Genomic DNA, 18,437 nt, shown 5'->3' on the forward strand with positions numbered 1-18,437 from the left:
CAGCACATTTGGAAAGTGGTGAAATCATTGGACAAAGTCAGCATGGATTTACAAAAGGTAAATCATGTCTGACGAATCTTATAGAATTTTTCGAGGATGTAACTAGTAGCGTGGATAGGGGAGAACCGGTGGATGTGGTGTATCTGGACTTCCAGAAGGCTTTCGACAAGGTCCCACATAAGAGATTAGTTTACAAACTTAAAGCACACGGCATTGGGGGTTCAGTATTGATGTGGATAGAGAACTGGCTGGCAAACAGGAAGCAAAGAGTAAGAGTAAACGGGTCCTTTTCACAATGGCAGGCAGTGACTAGTGGGGTACCGCAAGGCTCAGTGCTGGGACCCCAGCTATTTACAATATATATTAATGATCTGGATGAGGGAATTGAAGGCAATATCTCCAAGTTTGCGGATGACACTAAGCTGGGGGGCAGTGTTAGCTGTGAGGAGGATGCTAGGAGACTGCAAGGTGACTTGGATAGGCTGGGTGAGTGGGCAAATGTTTGGCAGATGCAGTATAATGTGGATAAATGTGAGGTTATCCATTTTGGTGGCAAAAACAGGAAAGCAGACTATTATCTAAATGGTGGCCGACTAGGAAAAGGGGAGATGCAGCGAGACCTGGGTGTCATGGTACACCAGTCATTGAAAGTAGGCATGCAGGTGCAGCAGGCAGTGAAGAAAGCGAATGGTATGTTAGCTTTCATAGCAAAAGGATTTGAGTATAGGAGCAGGGAGGTTCTACTGCAGTTGTACAGGGTCTTGGTGAGACCACACCTGGAGTATTGCGTACAGTTTTGGTCTCCAAATCTGAGGAAGGACATTATTGCCATAGAGGGAGTGCAGAGAAGGTTCACCAGACTGATTCCTGGGATGTCAGGACTGTCTTATGAAGAAAGACTGGATAGACTTGGTTTATACTCTCTAGAATTTAGGAGATTGAGAGGGGATCTTATAGAAACTTATAAAATTCTTAAGGGGTTGGACAGGCTAGATGCAGGAAGATTGCTCCCGATGTTGGGGAAGTCCAGGACAAGGGGTCACAGCTTAAGGATAAGGGGGAAATCCTTTAAAACCGAGATGAGAAGAACATTTTTCACACAGAGAGTGGTGAATCTCTGGAACTCTCTGCCACAGAGGGTAGTCGAGGCCAGTTCATTGGCTATATTTAAGAGGGAGTTAGATGTGGCCCTTGTGACTAAGGGGATCAGAGGGTATGGAGAGAAGGCAGGTACGGGATACTGAGTTGGATGATCAGCCATGATCATATTGAATGGCGGTGCAGGCTCGAAGGGCCGAATGGCCTACTCCTGCACCTAATTTCTATGTTTATATGTTTCTAAACACTCATCATATGTTAACCCACTCATTCCTGGAATCATTCTGGTAAACCTCCTCTGGACCATCTCCAGATGTTTCCTCAAAGCGCGTTTTATTGCAACTCTTTGCCTTCTGCCAACCCGATATCCATGTTAGTATCTTCCCTGTAATACCATGGGCTCTCATCTTGCCGAGCAGCCTGACCGAAGGCCTTCTGAAAATCTGGGTAAACAATATCTACAGCCTCCCCTCTGTCTGTCCTGCTATTAGCTTCCTCAAAGAAGTCCAGCAGATTTGTCAGGCAAGATCTTCCCTTCACAAAATCATGCAGACCAGCCTATTTTATCGTAAACGTCTATGTACTGCGTAACATCATCCTTTATTATAATTGACTCTAGAATCTTCCCAACCACCCAGAAGTCAGGCTAACCGGCCTATAGTTACCACTCTTCTGCTCTGCTCCCTTCTTGTTCAGCGGGGTGATGCTCGCAACTTTCACATCTTCAGGAACCTCTCGTAACTCTAGTGATTCTTGAAATATCACAACTAATGCCTGCCTCCACAATCTCTGAGGTCACCTCCTTCAGAACCCTGGGGGTACAGTCCATCCGGTCCAGGTGACTTCTCTACCCTCAGACCCTTCAGTGTTCCTCGCACCTTCTCCTTAGTAATGGCCACTCCACTAACTTCCACCCCCTGACTCTCTGGGATTGCAGGCACACTGCTGGTGTCGTCCACTGTGAAGACTGATGCAAAAAGGTTATTCAATTCCTCTGCCATTTCTTGCTTTCCCGTCATCACTTCTCCCACATCATTCTCCAGCGGCCCAACGTCCACTCTTGTAGAAACTCTTGCTACCCTCTTTTATGTTATTGGCTAGTTTACATTCGTACTTCATTTTTTCACTCCGTATTGTACGTTTAGTTACCTTTTGCTGTTTTTTAAAAATCCTGGTCCTCTGGCTTCCCACTAATCTTTGCAATGTTATATGGTTTCTCTTTTGCTATTAGGTTGGCCTAGACCTCCCTTGTCAACCATGGTCATCTTATTCTTCCCCCTGGAATCTTTCTTGCCCTTTGGAATGAAATGATCCTGCACCTTCCGAATTATCCGCAGAAATCCCTGCCATTTCTGCTCTCCCGTCATCCCTACTAAAGCCCCTTTACAGTCATAGAAACTTGGAAAATAGGTGCAGGAGTAGGCCATTCGGCCTTCGAGCCTGAACCGACATTCAATATGATCGTGGCTGATCATCCAACTCAGGTGGGCTGCGCGACTTTCGTCAGCAGCGGCCTCTGCAGTCCGTCTGCGTTTTAATTATTTTATGTCTATGTTTTTATGTAGTTTTTGTTATTTTTTGTTGGGGTATGTGTGTGTGGGGGGGGGGGTGGGGGGTGGTGGGGGTGGTGTGGGGGGGAGGGGGTAACTTTTAAATCTCTCCCTGCACGGGAGACCCGACATTTTCTTTGTCGGGTCTCCGTTGTCGTTGGGGCTGCAAGGAGGAGCGGCCTCCAGCAGGAAGACCGGGGGCTCTGGTTCCGACTACTCACCTCACCGTCGCGGAGCTGGCCGAGTCCAGAGCGGGTGGAGCTGTGGTGGACGCTGCTGCGGCCCGACCTCCGGAGTGGCTGCAACTGCGGGTTTGGCGGACTGCGGCACCGGGAGCCCGCGGGTCCCTGGAGGGAGACCGCTTTTCAGGGCTCCCGCAACGGCGACTTCTCCCGCCCGAGTTGCGGGGTTGAAGAGCTCCTGGAGCGGGGCCTTACACCACCGCCCTGCGCGGCTTGGAATGGCCACGGGACTCTGCGAGCGCACGCCGGGGGCTCTAACATCAAGAACCCGGTGCGCGACCTTGCATCACCCGGCGTGGCTTTAATGGCCGCGGGACAATCGCCATCGCCGACCGGGGGCTTTGACTTCGACTCTGACATCGGGGGGGGAGAGTGCAGTGGAGAGATAAGTTTTTTTGGCCTTCCATCACAGCAATGTGATGGATGTTTATGTAAATTATGTTGTGTCTTGGGTCTATTTGTTTGTAATGTATGGCTGCAGAAACGACATTTCGTTTGGACCTCAAGGGGTCCAAATGACAATAAATTGAATTGTATTGTATTGTATTGTATCCTGTACCTGCCTTCTCTCCATACCCTGATCCCTTTAGCCACAAGGGCCACATCTAACTCCCTCTTAAATATAGCCAATGAACTGGCCTCAACTACTTTCTGTGGCAGAGAATTCCACAGATTCACCACTCTCTGTGTGAATTCTTTTTTTCTCATCTCGGTCCAAAAAGATTTCTCCCTTATCCTCAAACTGTGACCCCTTGTTCTGGACTTCCCCAACATCGGGAACAATCTTCCTGCATCTAGCCTGTCCAACCCCTTAAGAATAATAATAATAATAATACATTTTATTTATGGGCGCCTTTCAAGAGTCTCAAGGACACCTTACAAAAATTTAGCAGGTAGAGGAAAAACATGTAAGGGGAATGAAATAAATAGTAGAGACATGACTAGTACACAAATTAAAGACAGAATTCAATTCAAAACACAATATAACCATATAATAACCATATAACAATTACAGCACGGAAACAGGCCATCTCGGCCCTTCTAGTCCGTGCCGAACACGTATTCTCCCCTAGTCCCATATACCTGCGCTCAGACCATAACCCTCCATTTCTTTCCCGTCCATATAACTATCCAATTTATTTTTAATGATAAAAACGAACCTGCCTCCACCACCTTCACTAGAAGCTCATTCCACACAGCCACCACTCTCTGAGTAAAGAAGCTCCCCCTCATGTTACCCCTAAACTTCAGTCCCTTAATTCTCAGGTCATGTCCCCTTGTTTGAATCTTCCCTACTCTCCGTGGGAAAAGCTTATCCACGTCAACTCTGTCTATCCCTCTCATAATTTTAAAGACCTCTATCAAGTCCCCCCTTAACCTTCTGCGCTCCAAAGAATAAAGCCCTAACTTGTTAAACCTTTCTCTGTAACTTAGTTGCTGAAACCCAGGCAACATTCTAGTAAATCTCCTCTGTACTCTCTCTATTTTGTTGACATCCTTCCTAATATGAGGCAATTCATGCACAGATGAAAAGGGAGGGGGACGTGGGGCTAAGGATAGGCAGAGGTGAAGAGATTGGTCTTGAGGCGGGACTGGAAGATGGTGAGGGACACGGAATTGCGGATCAGTTGGGGGAGGGAGTTCCAGAGCCTGGGAGCTGCCCTGGAGAAGGCTCTGTCCCCAAAACTGCGGAGGTTGGACTTGTGGATGGAGAGGAGACCAGCTGATGTGGATCTGAGGGACCGTGAGGGTTGGTAGGGGGAGAGGAGGTCAGTGAGATATGGGGGGGCCAGATGGTGGAGGGCTTTGTAGGTGAGGACCAGGATTTTGTAGGTGATCCGATGGGAAGCCAGTGAAGTTGTTTGAGGACTGGAGTGATGTGATGCCAGGATTTGGTGTGGGTGATGAGTCGGGCGGCTGCGTTCTGGACCAGTTGGAGTCAGTTGATGTAGGTGGAGCTGATGCCAAGGAGAAGTGAGTTGAAATAGTCCATGTTGTAAGTTTCTATAAGATCCCCCCTCAATCTTCTAAATTCTAGCGAGTACAAGCCGAGTCTATCCAGTCTCTCTTCATATGAAAGTCCTGCCATCCCAGGAATCAGTCAATCTTTGCCAGCTCCTCCCTCATGCCTCAGTAGGCCCCTTTGCTCAGCTGCAGTACCGACAAATCCAATTTCACCTTCTCCCTTTCAAATTGTAGGTTAAATCTTATCATATTGTGGTCACTACCTTCTAGTGGTTCCTGTACCTCAGGTTCTCTCAGTAAATGTGGTTCATTGCACAACAATCTGGTTCATTGTTCAAGAGAGAGTTAGATTAGCTCTTAGGGCTAAGGGAATCAAGGGATATGGGGGAAAAAGATGGAATGGTGTACTGATTTCAGTGTGTATATATATTACACACTGAACTTTTTTTTTCTCTCCCGTTGTGTACAATGTTTACATATTGTGTTGTGCTGCAGCAAGTAAGGATGTCATTGTCCTTTCTGGGACACTCTTGACTCTTGATTTTGGATGTTCAGCCATGATCATATTGAATGATGGTGCTGGCTCGAAGGGCCGAATGGCCCACCCCTGCACATATTTTCTATGTTTCTATGTAACACTAAATCTAGAATTGCCTTATCCCTGGTAGGCTCCAACAAAAGCTGTTCTCAGAAACTATCTCGGAGGCACTCTACGAATTCTCCATTTGGGTCCAGTGCCAGCCTGATTCTCCCAGCTTATTAAAATCTCCCGTGACTTTTCCTTGCCTACGCGCTAATTTTATTTCCTGATGATGCAACATGTACCCTACATCCTGGCTACTGTTTGGGGGCCTGTAAATAACTCCCATTAAAGTATTTTCACCCTTGCAGTCCAGAAATGCAGCCGGGAAACAGGGTCTTTGGCCCTCCATGCCAACCACCGATCACCCCATATGTTGTACCTTTAAACCTTCATTGGTGTATAGTGGATGGCTTGACTGTATTCATGACCCGCTGAGTTACTTCAGCATTTTGTGTCCATCTCCGATGTAAAGCAGCATCTGCAGTTCCTTCCGACCCACTTGTATCGTTTGTGGAATTCCCTGTCACAGAGGGCAGTGGAGGCCAAGTCGCTGGATGGATTTAAGAGAGAGATAGATAGAGCTCTAGGGGCTAGTGGTGTCAAGGGATATGGGGAGAAGGCAGAAACTGAGACGAGGAAATACTTTTTCTCACAGAGAGTGGGGAGTCTGTGGAATTCTCTGCCTCAGAGGGCGGTGGAGGCTGGTTCTCTGGATGCTTTCAAGAGAGAGCTAGATAGGGCTTAAAAATAGTGGAGTCAGGGGATATGGGGAGAAGGCAGGAACGGGGTACTGATTGTGGATAATCAGCCATGATCACATTGAATGGCGGTGCTGGCTCGAAGGACCGAATGACCTACTGCTACACCTATTGTCTATTGTTTAGTGCAAGATATAGTCCTGTAAAGTGTGATTAGAGAAAGTTTGAGGGCCTCCCATGAGGTAGATGGTAGCTCAGGGCTGCTGGTTTACAGAAAGATGCAGGCTGACAGAAAGAAACACAGAGTGCTGGAGTAACTCAGTGGGTCAGGCAGCATCTGTGGAAGACATGGATAGCAGACGTTTTCCAACCCAAAACATCACCTGCAATGAGGTAGCATGAAGGTTCATCCAATTATAAATGAGGCGATTGGCCGATTGTTACCTGGCATCAGCTCGGCGGTGGGGAACAGGTTGGTCTGCAAAATAGCAGCTTGTGTCATCAACTCTTCTGGGGAGATGGGGAGCTCCAGCTTCTCGCAAATAACTGCGGCCCCGTCCAAGGCCCGCATTCCCATAATTAAGCCCTTCAAGTCCCACTTAAATCTCTTGTTATAACGGGAGCAAACTTCGTCGAATGCTATGGTGTACAGCCTCTCCGTGTCTGCAAGAGAAAAGCAGCATAAACGTCTGTTAGGCACAAGGAACTGCAGATGCTGTTTAGTTTAGTTCAGAGGTTACAGTCTGGTTACATGCCCTTCGGCCCACCGAGTCCGTGCCGCCCAACAATCACCTTACACTAGTTCCATGCTACACACTACAGGCAGTTTACACAAGCCAATTAACCTCCAAACTTGCATGTCTTCGGCATGTGGGAGGAAACTGGAGCACCTGGAGAAAACCCACGAGATCACAGGGAGAACTCTAAACTAAACACAACACAAAGCCTGGAGATGGACATAAAAAGTTGGAATACCTCAACGGGACCGGCAGCATCTCTGGAGTGATGGAATGGGTGATGTTTCGGGCCGAGGCCCTTCTTCAGATGTCTCGACCAAAAACGTCACCCATTGCTTCTCTCCAGGGATACTGCCTGTCCCGCTGAGTTACTCCAGCTTTTCCTGCCTATCTTCGGTTTAAACCAGCATCTGGAATTCCTTCCTACACATAAAGCCTGGATACTGATTTGTGCCTCTTTTCCTACTTCGTCTGACGCAGAGACGGAAATGGGGGTTCTGTAAGTTTAGGAATAGGCAAAGACTTTTATGGTGGCATACACAGAGTGCTGGAGAAACTCAGCAGGTCAGGCAGCATCTGTAAAGAACATGGATAGGCGACATTTCGGGTCAGGACCTTTCTTCAGAATGTTGATGAGTGTGACGAATGGTCCCAACCTGAACCATCAACTATCAATGTTGGCCACAGACGCTGCCTGACTGAATTACTCCCGCACTTTGTGTCTTTACTTTTGTAAACCAGCATCTCCACTCCCGCATCCCCGTCACCCCCCTCTCCCGTCACCCCCCTCTCCCATCTTCCCCCCTACCCCCTCTCCCATCTTCCCCCCCCCCTCCTTTTCCTCCCCCTTCCTTCCACCCCCCCCCCCCCCCCAATCTTTGCACATCGCCAATCCTTTCCACTCGTCACTTTAATGTCACGTTTCATGTATTTTGTGTTTTTATGACTGTTGGCCGATCAATTTCCTCCTGGGATAAATAAAGTTCTATCGCATCGCACGTTGGTGCAGCAGTACAGCCTTTGCCTTACAGTACCAGAGACCTGGGTTCATCATTGACTAGAGAACAGCATGGAAACAGGCACTTCAGCCCACCGAGTCCACACCGACCATCGATCACCCGTTCTCGCTACCTCTGTTATCTCACTTTCCCCATTCACTGCCTTCAGACACGGGGGCAATTTATACAGAAGTCAATTAACCTACAAACCTTGGGACTAGGAAACCAGAGCACCCGGAGATAACCCATGTCGTCACAGAGAGAATGGGCAACTTTCACACAGGCAGCAGCCGACGTCAGGATCAGACCCGGGTCCCTGATGCTATGAGGCAGCAGCACTACCAGCTGCGCCACTATGTGAATGACTATTTAATGAACGTAAATGCAATGGATTTCTCTCAGCTTCTGCATCCCTCTTCTCTCAGCTTTGTAATTCCGTGAAACCACAGAATGGGAACAGAACAGCTATGATGCCAGAAAAGCCGAGCGGCATTGTTTGCGGTGAGACAGAGAATACAATGTTCTCTCAGGACAGGAGATACACACGAGATAAAGCACAATGTTGTTTTCTGCCGGTTAGGTGGAGCTGGACAAGAGGCAGACTCTCTATTTAAGGGTATGGTGTGCAATAAAAGAATCAGAGGTTAACTTGCCACAGGGTAGAATAAAGGAGAGGCCATTTAAGACTGAGGTGAGAAAAAACATTTTCACCCAGAGAGTTGTGAATTTATGGAATTCCCTGCCACAGAGGGCAGTGGAGGCCAAATCACTGGATGGATTTAAGAGAGAGTTAGATACAGCTCTAGGGGCTAGTGGAATCAAGGAATATGGGGAGAAGGCAGGCACGGGTTATTGATAGGGGACGATCATCCATGATCACAATGAATGGCGGTGCTGGCTCGAATGGCAGAATGGCCTCCTCCTATTTTCTATGTTTCTATGTTTCTAGGACAGAATATAGACAAAAATGCTGGAGTAACTCAGCGGGACAAGCAGCATCTCTGGAGAGAATGGGTGACGTTTTGGGTCGAGACCCTTCTTCAGACTCCGACCCGGAACATCACCCGTTCCTTCTCTCCAGAGATGCTGCCTGTCCCACTGAGTTACTCCAGCATTTTGTGTCTGTCTTTAGTGTAAACCAGCACCTGCAGTTCCTTCCTGCACAATGCTAATGGACAGGTCAGTTAGACAAATGGTTCCCTTCAAATTCCTAGTTGGTTGATGTTTCTTGGCCACAGGCAGAAAACATGCACAGAACAACCGGCTTCTTGGATCCAAGACTAAAAAAGTAGTGAGCTGATAAGTGGAATCGGGCACGGTGACAGGCCACACCAGATTTGGGTGGCTCAGCGGTAGAGTTGCTGCCTCACAGCGAATGCAGCACCGGGGACCCGGGTTCCATCCCGATTACAGGTGCTGTCTGTACGGAGTTTGTACGTTCTCCCCATGACCTGCGTGGGTTTTCAGCGAGATCTTCGGTTTTCTCCCACACTCCAAAGACGTCCAAGTTTGTAGGTTAATAGGCTTGGAATAAATGTAAAAATTGTCCCTAGTGGGTGTAGGATGGTGCTAATGTGCGGGGATCGCTGGTCGGCGCGGACCTGGTGGGCCGAAGGGCCTGTTTCCATGCTGTATCTCTAAACTAAACTAAATTTCTCTCGGGTGAAATCAAATATTCTCCCCTCTTGAAGTCCAAGGAACATTAAAAGGATCCTTAGCAACAATTTCTCCTCAAGTTATTCTATAACAGCAAATTAATTAGTCATTATTGTCCGTGGAATCTTTCTCTTTGCAAAATAGAAAATATATTAGCCCGCTTGTCCGTACATGCAAATAATTGATTTTGTATAAAACGACATTAATATAGGAATGTTTATCGGTGGAAAAATTCCTGAAGAGAACAGCAGTGTCCAAACCAAGTGGCAGAAATGTGCAGGAAGGAACTGCAGATGCTGGATGAAACCGTAGACACAAAAAGCTTGAGTAACTCGGCGGGGCAGGCAGCATCGCTGGGGAGAAGGAATGGGTGACCCTTCTTTAGACCGTCTGAAGAAGGGTCTCGACCCGAAATGTCACCCATTCCTTCTCTCCAGAAATGCTGCCTGTCCCGCTGAGTTACTCCAGCATTTTGTGTCTACTTTTGGCAGAAATATGTCCAAGCTCGCGGATGGGAGTAAGGTGGTGAGATGGGGGGGGGGGGGACACAGGAGATGTTTCAGAATGGATCAGGTCAGCTTGATGTGACATGGATGGGGTGGGCATCACAGAGGATGCAGTTCAGGTGATGGGAGGGCACGTAGACACAAGGAACTGCAGGTGCTGGTTTACAAAAAAAAGGACACGTGCTGGAATAACTCAGCAGGTCAGGTAACGTCTCTCTAGAATGTTCTGTGACGTATCATGTTGGGATCGTTCTTCATACTGACTATGAGAGGGTGGGGGGGGGCGGTGGTGGTTGATGAAAGGTGGAAGTAAGCTGGAAGGGGGGGGGGGGGGCAGGACAAAGCCTAGCAAATGATCGGTGGATAAAGATTATGCCTACTTTGAAGAGTTTCTCCTCCTATCTCTGACGTTTAAGAATAAGGAGTAAGCCATTTAGAACGGAGATGAGGAAACACTTTTTCACACAGAGAGTTGTGAGTCTGTGGAATTCTCTGCCTCAGAGGGCGGTGGAGGCCAGTTCTCTGGATACTTTCAAGAGAGAGCTAGATAGGGCTCTTAAAGATAGCGGAGTCAGGGGATATGGGGAGAAGGCAGGAACGGGGTACTGATTGGGGATGATCAGCCATGAGCACATTGAATGGCGGTGCTGGCTCGAAGGACCGAATGGCCTACTCCTGCACCTATTGTCTATTGATTCGTTCTGCTGTGCGACCATGTTCTGACCCGAACTCGCATCTCTTCTATCCTTCAGGCCCTTGTCCAACCATCTGCCGACCAGTCTCCCTCCCCTCCCACCTGGATCCACCTGAAGCCCGCCAGGCTTTGTGCTGCCCCTCCTCCACTCTGTTCTTCTCCTCCCCACCATCATCATCCTAAAGAAGGGACTTGATCCAAACCATCATTTATCCATATTCTCCAGAGATGCTGCCTGACTGTTGAGTTACTCCAGCACTCTCAAGCAAAATGGGAAGGGAGAACAAAGCTGTTGATCAGCTGGGAGCTGCACATGGTGAGCAGACAGGACAGAGGAGAGAGATTGTGCTTTACAAAAAGAGGCAAAGTGCCAGAGTAACTCTGTGGTCGGGTAGCCGCCTGACCAGCTGAGTTACTCCAGCATCTTGTGTCTTTCTTCCTTGTATACTATGTTCATGCAACATAAGACTACATGCTCCCTATGCACTGTAGTCACCTTCTGCACTTTACTTATTTATTTTATTTATATTATTTACTTCCCCCCCTCATTATTTATTTATTTGTTTTTAATGTTGTTTTTATAAACATGCCCGCCCATATTGTTTGTATAATACTCAAATGTTCTGTTTTGATATGTACATTTGGAAACATAATCTGCACCCATTTTTTGATGGCTCAATAAAATTTATATTAAAATTTATATTTATTTTTATTTTTTAAATAAGACTACATGGCATACCTAGCTACAACTCTTTATACTTTCCCCCACCTGATCCATCTGCCTTTTTAAAAAAATAACCTGCTCCCAACTATCATCCACCTAGCCGCTTCCTAATTCCACCCCACCCCTACCTTGTGTGAAGTTTTGGTCCCTTAAATTGAGGAAGGACATTCTTGCTATTGAGGGAGCGCACCGTAGGTTTACAAGGTTAATTCCCAGGATGGCGGGACTGTCATATGCTGAGAGAATGGAGAGGCTGGGTTTGTACACTCTGGAGTTTAGAAGGATGAGAGAGGATCTTATTGAAACATATAAGATTATTCAGGGTTTGGACACGCTAGAGGCAGGAAACATGTTCCCGATGTTGTGAAGTCCAGAACCAGGGGCCACAGTTTAAGAATAAGAGGTAAGCCATTTAGAACGGAGACGAGGAAACACTTTTTCACACAGAGGATTGTGTGTCTGTGGAATTCTCTGCCTCAGTAGGCGGTGGAGGCCGGTTCTCTGGATACTTTCAAGAGAGAGCTAGATAGGGCTCTTAAACATGGCAGAGTCAGGGGATACGGGGAGAAGGCAGGAACGGGGTACTGATTGGGGATGATCAGCCAGGATCACATTGAATGGCGGTGCTGGCTCGAAAGGCCGAATGACCAACTCCTGCACCTATTGTCTATTGTATCATCAAAGATCCACACCATCATGGCCATGCGCTCATTTCATTCCTACCATCGGGAAGATGGAACAGGTCTGAAAACAGTGATCTCTATGTGCAGGATCAGCTTCTTCCCGTCAACCATCAGGCTCTTGAACACCAAAGACCAACCAAACTACAAACTCTCTCGGTTGCACTAGAGACTTGGGTATTTTGTTTTGGAATAATATTGTGTTTTTTTAATTTATTGAACATTTTTTTAATCATGTTATCTATGAGTAGGCCTGATGAGGCCCAGATAGAATGGATCTGGAGAGGATGTTTCCACTAGTGGGAGAGTATGGGACCAGAGGCCATAGCCTCAGAATTATAGGACATACCTTTAGAAAGATAAGAAGGGATTTCATTTGTCAGAGGGTGGTGAATCTGTGGAATTCTGCCACAGACGCCTGTGGAGCCATTGAGTATTTCCAGGGCGGATATTGACAGATTCTTGATTAATAAGGACATCAAAGGTTACGAGTAGAAGGCAGGAGAATGTGGTTGAGGTGGAAATATAGATCAGCCATGATTGAATGGCAGAGTAGGTGATGTGCTGAATGGCCTACTTCTGCTCCTATAACATTAACTCATGAACTTATGAGTACCACATTTACAAATCTAACGTGTAGGAAGGAACAGCAGATGCCGGTTGATTCCGCTGTGTGGGGATGTTTATGTTAAACTCTATCGTGTATGGTGTTCTTTTTTTTTTTTGTACGGCTGTATGGGAACTCAAAAATCTCACTGTACCAATTGGTGCATGTGACAATAAATGTAACTTGAACTTGGTTTACACTGAAGATAAGACACAAAATGCTGGAGTAACTCAGCGGGACAGGCAGTTTGGAGAGCAGGAGGAATCACTCGCTGAGTTACTCCAGCATTTTGTGTCTATTTACAGACTTGTTAGGCTGCAAATAAGAACTTCATTGTTCTGTTTTTGGTAGACTTAACTCTTGGTTCCACCATTCCTCACCTCTCCTTGGCCCACCAAAGACCACTTGCCCCCCTGTCTCACCCCTCGCCTCTATATACTGGCTCTCTTTCCTCTCAGTCCTGATGTAGCTTCTTGACCTAACATTGTCTGAAGAAAATTTCTGGACTCAAAATGTCATCTGTCCATTACCTCCACAGATACTGCCTGACATGCTTGCTGTTCCTCCAGCACTTTGTTATAGACAATAGACAATCGACAATAGGTGCAGGAGTAGGCCATTCAGCCCTTGGAGCCAGCACCGCCATTTAATGTGATCATGGCAGATCATCAGTACCCCGTTCCTGCCTTCTCCCCATATCCCCTGACTCCGCTATTTTTAAGAGCCCTATCTAGCTCTCTCTTGAAAGCATCCAGAGAACCCGCCTCCACTGCCCTCTGAAGCAGAGAATTCCACAGACTCACAACTCTCTGTGAGAAAAAGTGTTTCCTCGTCTCCGCTCTAAATGGCTTACCCCTTATTCTTAAACCGTGGCCCCTTGTTCTGGGCTCCCCCAACATCGGGAACGTGTTTCCTGCCTCTAGCGTGTGCAAACCCTTAATAATCTTATATGTTTAAATAATATTCCCTCTCATCCTTCTAAACTCCAGAGTGTACTAGCTCAGCGGCTCCATTCTCTCAGTATATGACTGTCCCGCCATCCCGGGAATTAACCTTGTAAGCCTACGCTGCACTCCCTCAATAGCAAGAATGTCCTTCCTCAAATTAGGGGACCAAAACTGCACACAATACTCCAGGTGTGGTCTCACTAGGGCCCTGTACAACTGCAGAAGGACCCCTTTGCTCCTATGCTCGACTCCTCTTGTTAAATGTGCCATCGTGCCATTCGCTTTCTTCACTGCCTTCTGTACCTGCATGCTTACTTTTTTTTCTATTTTGTTTTTTATTTTTCTAGAATCCAACATCTGCAGTCTCTTCTTGCCTCTCCGCACTTTAATGTTACGTTTGAAGTTTCTCCAATCCATTTTCTTTCGCAATAGTTAGCCGTCTTCATTTAAATACTTTGCTTCCTCATTTGTCCTTCCAAAATACATGACTTCACATTTTCCCATATTGCACTTCCTCTGCAAACTTTCACCCACTCAATCAACCCAAAGTTCTGCAGGTTCTTTGCGTCCTGCTGTGTTCCTTTCTGTCCATCATTTACTAACCCACCTATCTTTGCATCATCAGTAAATCCAACTTTCAAAGCCTCAGTTCCTGCATTCATTAACCAGTTGAGCCCCAGTACTAATTCCTGTAGCTCCCCACAAGTTACAGGATGCCGTGCAGCAGTTTCTAAACCTAGTACACGCGTGAGTGAAAAAGGGTGGTGGGGGGGGGGGGGGGGGGGGGGGGGAAGAGAGTGAGCGGGGGAGAGAGCGAGCGCGGGGGAGAGAGCGAGCAGGGGGGAGAGAGCGATCTAGGGGGGGAGAGCGCGATCTAGGGGGGGAGAGAGCGATCTAGGGGGGGAGCGAGCGATGGGAAGGGGAGGGGGAGAGATGTGGGATTGGGGTGAGGGAGGAGTTGGATGAGGAGGTAGTAGGGGCACGCGTTACGGAGAGAAGTGCAAGGGCGTGAGTGGGGGATGAGGATGGTCAACTGCCTGCTGGCGAGGGTGGGTTGGGGTAGAGGGGTGAGAGGGATGGGTTGAGGGATGAGAGGGACAAAGTGAGATGTGTGAGATACATACATACATAGACCACACGTGCAGGAGTAGGCCCTTCGAGCCAGCACCGCCATTCAATATGATCATGGCTGATCATCCATAATCAGTATGTACACAAAAATGCTGGAGAAACTCAGCGGGTGAAGCAGCATCTAACGAGCGAAGGAAATAGGCAAGGTTTCGGGACGAAACCCTTCTTCAGACCCATAATCAGTACCCTGTTCCTGCTTTTTCCCCATAGTCCTTGACTCCGTTAGCCCTAAATCTAACTCTCTTTTGAATACATCCAGTGAATCAGCCTCCACTGCCTTCTGAGGCAGAGAATGAGGGGAAGGGGTGAGCGGGAGAAATGTGGGATTGGGGTGAGTTGGATGAGGGGGACGGTTCAGCGAGAGATGAAATGAGAGGAGTGTGAGAGGGGGGTGTGAGTGAGGGGGAGAGTAAGTGAGGGGGAGAGAATGAGTGAGGGGGGGGTGAGTGAGGGAGAGAGTGAGTGTGGGGGGGGGAGTGAGGGAGAGAGAGTGAGGGGGAGAGAGTGACTGAGGGGGAGAGTGAGTGAGGGGGAGAAAGTGAGTAAGGGGGAGAAAGTGAGTAAGGGGGAGATAGTGAGCAGGGGGCGGACAGGGAGATGAGGGAGAGGGAGGAGGGGGAGATGAGAGGTGACGGAGAGGCGAGGGGGAGGAGGAGTGGAGGGGGAGAGCGTGAGTGAGGGGCGATTGTGGATGATTGGGAGTGGGGGGGTGAGAGGAGGCGACTGAGGTGCGGGAGGGATGCGGAGTATGGGAGTGATGGGGGTAGAATTTTCTTTTCCGTGAGGAGGGAGGGCGGGAGAGAGAGTCGGTGAGGGGGGGATGGGAGGGGGAGGGAGGGGTGAGGGCTGGCGTGAGAGAGGGGAGATGTTGGGTGGTGGTGAGTGAGGGGGAGTAGGCTTGGATGAGAGTGATGTGAAGGGGGGTGGGAGAGAGTATGAGTGAGGGGCAGAGGCGGGGATGATGGCGAGAGGGAGGCGGGAGGTTGTGGGGTGAAGATGTTGAGGGAGGGGTGAGGGGGAGGAAGAGGGGAGGGAGGGGACGGGTGGGAGACGAGGGGTAGAATGAGCGAGTGAGGGAGGGGTGGGAGAGGGACGGGGAAGGGGTGAGTGAGTTGGGGGTGGATTGGAGGTCCGAAAACCTCTTGTTGTGATCGTGACGGGGGGAGAGACGTGAGGATGGGGGGGAGAGTGAGGGAGGGGAGAGTGGAGAGGGGGGGAGTGAGGCGGGAGGGTGAGGAGTGAGTGAGGGGGGAGAGATGAGTGAGGGGGCAGAGAGGGGGAGTGAGGGGGGGAGAGTGAGGGGAGGGGGGATGAGATGTGAGTGAGGGAGGTGAGAGTGGGAGTGAGGGGCCGGAGAGGAGTGAGGGGGAGAGTCGGAGGAGGGGGGAGAGAGGTGAGTGAGGGGGGGGAGAGATGTGAGTGAGGGGGAGAGAGTGAGAGGGAGAGAGGAGAGGGGAGAGTGAGAGTGAGGGGGAGGAGAGTGAGTGAGGAGGGGGGAGAGAGGGGGGTGGGGGGAGAGAGGGAGCGGGAGGGGGGGGGAGAGAGTATGTGAGGGGGAGAGTGTGGTGAGAGAGTGAGTGAGCGGGGAGAGAGTGGGTGAGGGGGGGAGAGAGTGGAGGGGGGGGCGAGTGTGTGAGGGGGGGAGAGTGAGTGAGGGGGGGAGACGTGAAGTGAGAGTGAGGGAGGGAGGGGAAGTGTGAGTGAGGGGGGAGAGTGTGAGTGAGGGGGGAGAGTGTGGAGGGGGAGAGTGGAGTGAGGGGGGAGAGTGAGTGGTGAGGGGAGAGGGAGAGAGTAGAGTGAGGTGGGAGAGTGTGGTGAGTGAGGGGGGGGGGGAGTGTGAGTGAGGGGGGGAGTGTGAGTGAGGGGGGAGAGTGAGTGAGGGGGGAGAGTGTGAGTGAGGGGGGGAGAGTGTGAGGGGGGGAGGGAGTGTGAGGGGGAGAGAGTGAGTGAGGGGGAGAGAGTGTGAGTGAGGGGGGGAGAGTGAGTGAGGGGGGGAGAGTGAGTGAGGGGGAGAGTGAGTGAGGGGGGGAGAGTGAGTGAGGGGGGGGAGAGTGAGTGAGGGGGGAGAGTGAGTGAGTGAGGGGGGGAGTTGTGAGGTGACGGGGGGGCAGAGTTGCGTGAGGGGGAGAGTGTGAGTGAGGGGGGGGGAGAGTGAGTGAGGGGGGAGTGTGAGTGACGGTGGGAGAGTGATTGAGTGGGAGAGAGTGTGAGTGAGGGGGGGGGCGATTGTAGTGAGGGGCGGGGGAGAGTGCGTGAGGGGGAGAGAAGTGTGAGTGAGGGGAGCGGAGATGAAGTGAGTGAGGGGGTGAGGAGATTGTGAGGTGAGGGGGGAGAGTGAGTGAGGGGGGGGCGAGGGTGAGTGAGAGTGAGTGAGGGGGGGGAGGGTGAGTGAGGGGGGGAGAGAGTGGGTGAGGGGGGAGAGTTGACGGTTTGAGGGTGAGATGAAGTGAGGTTCAGGCCGGTCCAGGCGGGGGCTAGATGGATAGATGGATGGATGGATGGATGGGCGGAGGTGGAGGCCGAGCCCAGGACGCGGGGAGCCCGGGTACCGCGGACTCTCACCCAGCAACAGGCCGTCCATGTCGAAGATGATGTGGGTGACGGGCCGGTAAGGCGCGCATCTCCTCGCCGCCGCCGCCATGTTGCAGGCACTGTGAGTGACGGGCCGAGCAGCCGCAGCGCGGAGTGAAGTGAAGACTCCGGCCCCTCCGGGCTCCACCGCAATGAATAGCAACCGGCAAATGTTTATTTTGTTTGTTTTCAACCCTGGTGTGAAGGGAAGCATTGTTTGAGGGGGCGCACGGGCTGGGGGTTGGTGGGGGGCCGGGGGTTGAGGGTGAGGTGGGGGGGGTTATGGTCGGCCATCTGCGGGAGCAGCGGCAGTGGCGGGGAGACGGTTGTGGGGGGGGGGGGGCGGGGCACCGGAGCCGTGAGTGGCAGGGAGCCCGGCCAATGACAGGGGGCGGATCACGGAGTGGGGGCGGGACAACCAGGCATGGGCGGGCTTTAGGCAATGGGTGACGTTGGGGAGAGCCAATGAGAGGCTGGATCAGGGTGGGGCGTGTCACTGAGCAGTGAGTGACGGCGAAGCCAGCCAATGACAGGATGAAGTCGGCTGGAGCCAATGACTGGGAGGAGTGGGGGCGGGATGTTGAGAGGGACGCGAGATCGGGACATAGAAACATAGTTGGCCATTCGGCCCTTCAAGTTCAAGTTCAAGTTCAAGTTCAAGTGAGTTTATTGTCATGTGTCCCTGTATAGGACAATGAAATTCTTGCTTTACTTCAGCACACAGAACATAGTAGACATTGACTACAAAACAGATAAGTGTGTCCATATACCATAATATAAATATATACACACATGAATAAATAAACTGATAAAGTGCAAATAAATAGAAAATGGTTATTAATAATCAGAGTTTTGTCCGAGCCAGGTTTAATAGCCTGATGGCTGTGGGGAAGTAGCTATTCCTGAACCTGGTCGTTGCAGCCAGCATTGCCATTCAATGTTCCTGCTTTCTCCCCATATCCCTTCATTCCTTTAGCCCTGAGCTAACTCTCTCTTGTAAACATCCTGAGAACCGGCCTCCACTGCCTTCTCAGATTTGTCAGATCAGAT

General features: G+C 49.9%; 1 protein-coding gene across 1 annotated transcript in view; it reads right to left on the minus strand.

The window, feature by feature from the left end:
* LOC116974656 (pseudouridine 5'-phosphatase) overlaps positions 1–17,536 on the minus strand; it is a 60,809-nt gene extending 43,273 nt beyond the window's left edge. Inside the window, exons 1-2 of the mRNA XM_033023362.1 lie at positions 17,379–17,536; positions 6,581–6,799 (exon numbers count right to left, since the gene is read on the minus strand). Coding sequence (XP_032879253.1) covers positions 6,581–6,799; positions 17,379–17,457 — 298 coding nt within the window. The 5' untranslated portion in view covers positions 17,458–17,536. The remainder of the gene's footprint in view (positions 1–6,580; positions 6,800–17,378) is intronic.
* Positions 17,537–18,437: the final 901 nt, after the last annotated feature.

The sequence above is a fragment of the Amblyraja radiata genome, chromosome 6 (genome assembly GCF_010909765.2).
Source record: "Amblyraja radiata isolate CabotCenter1 chromosome 6, sAmbRad1.1.pri, whole genome shotgun sequence".
Classification (NCBI taxonomy): domain Eukaryota; kingdom Metazoa; phylum Chordata; class Chondrichthyes; order Rajiformes; family Rajidae; genus Amblyraja; species Amblyraja radiata.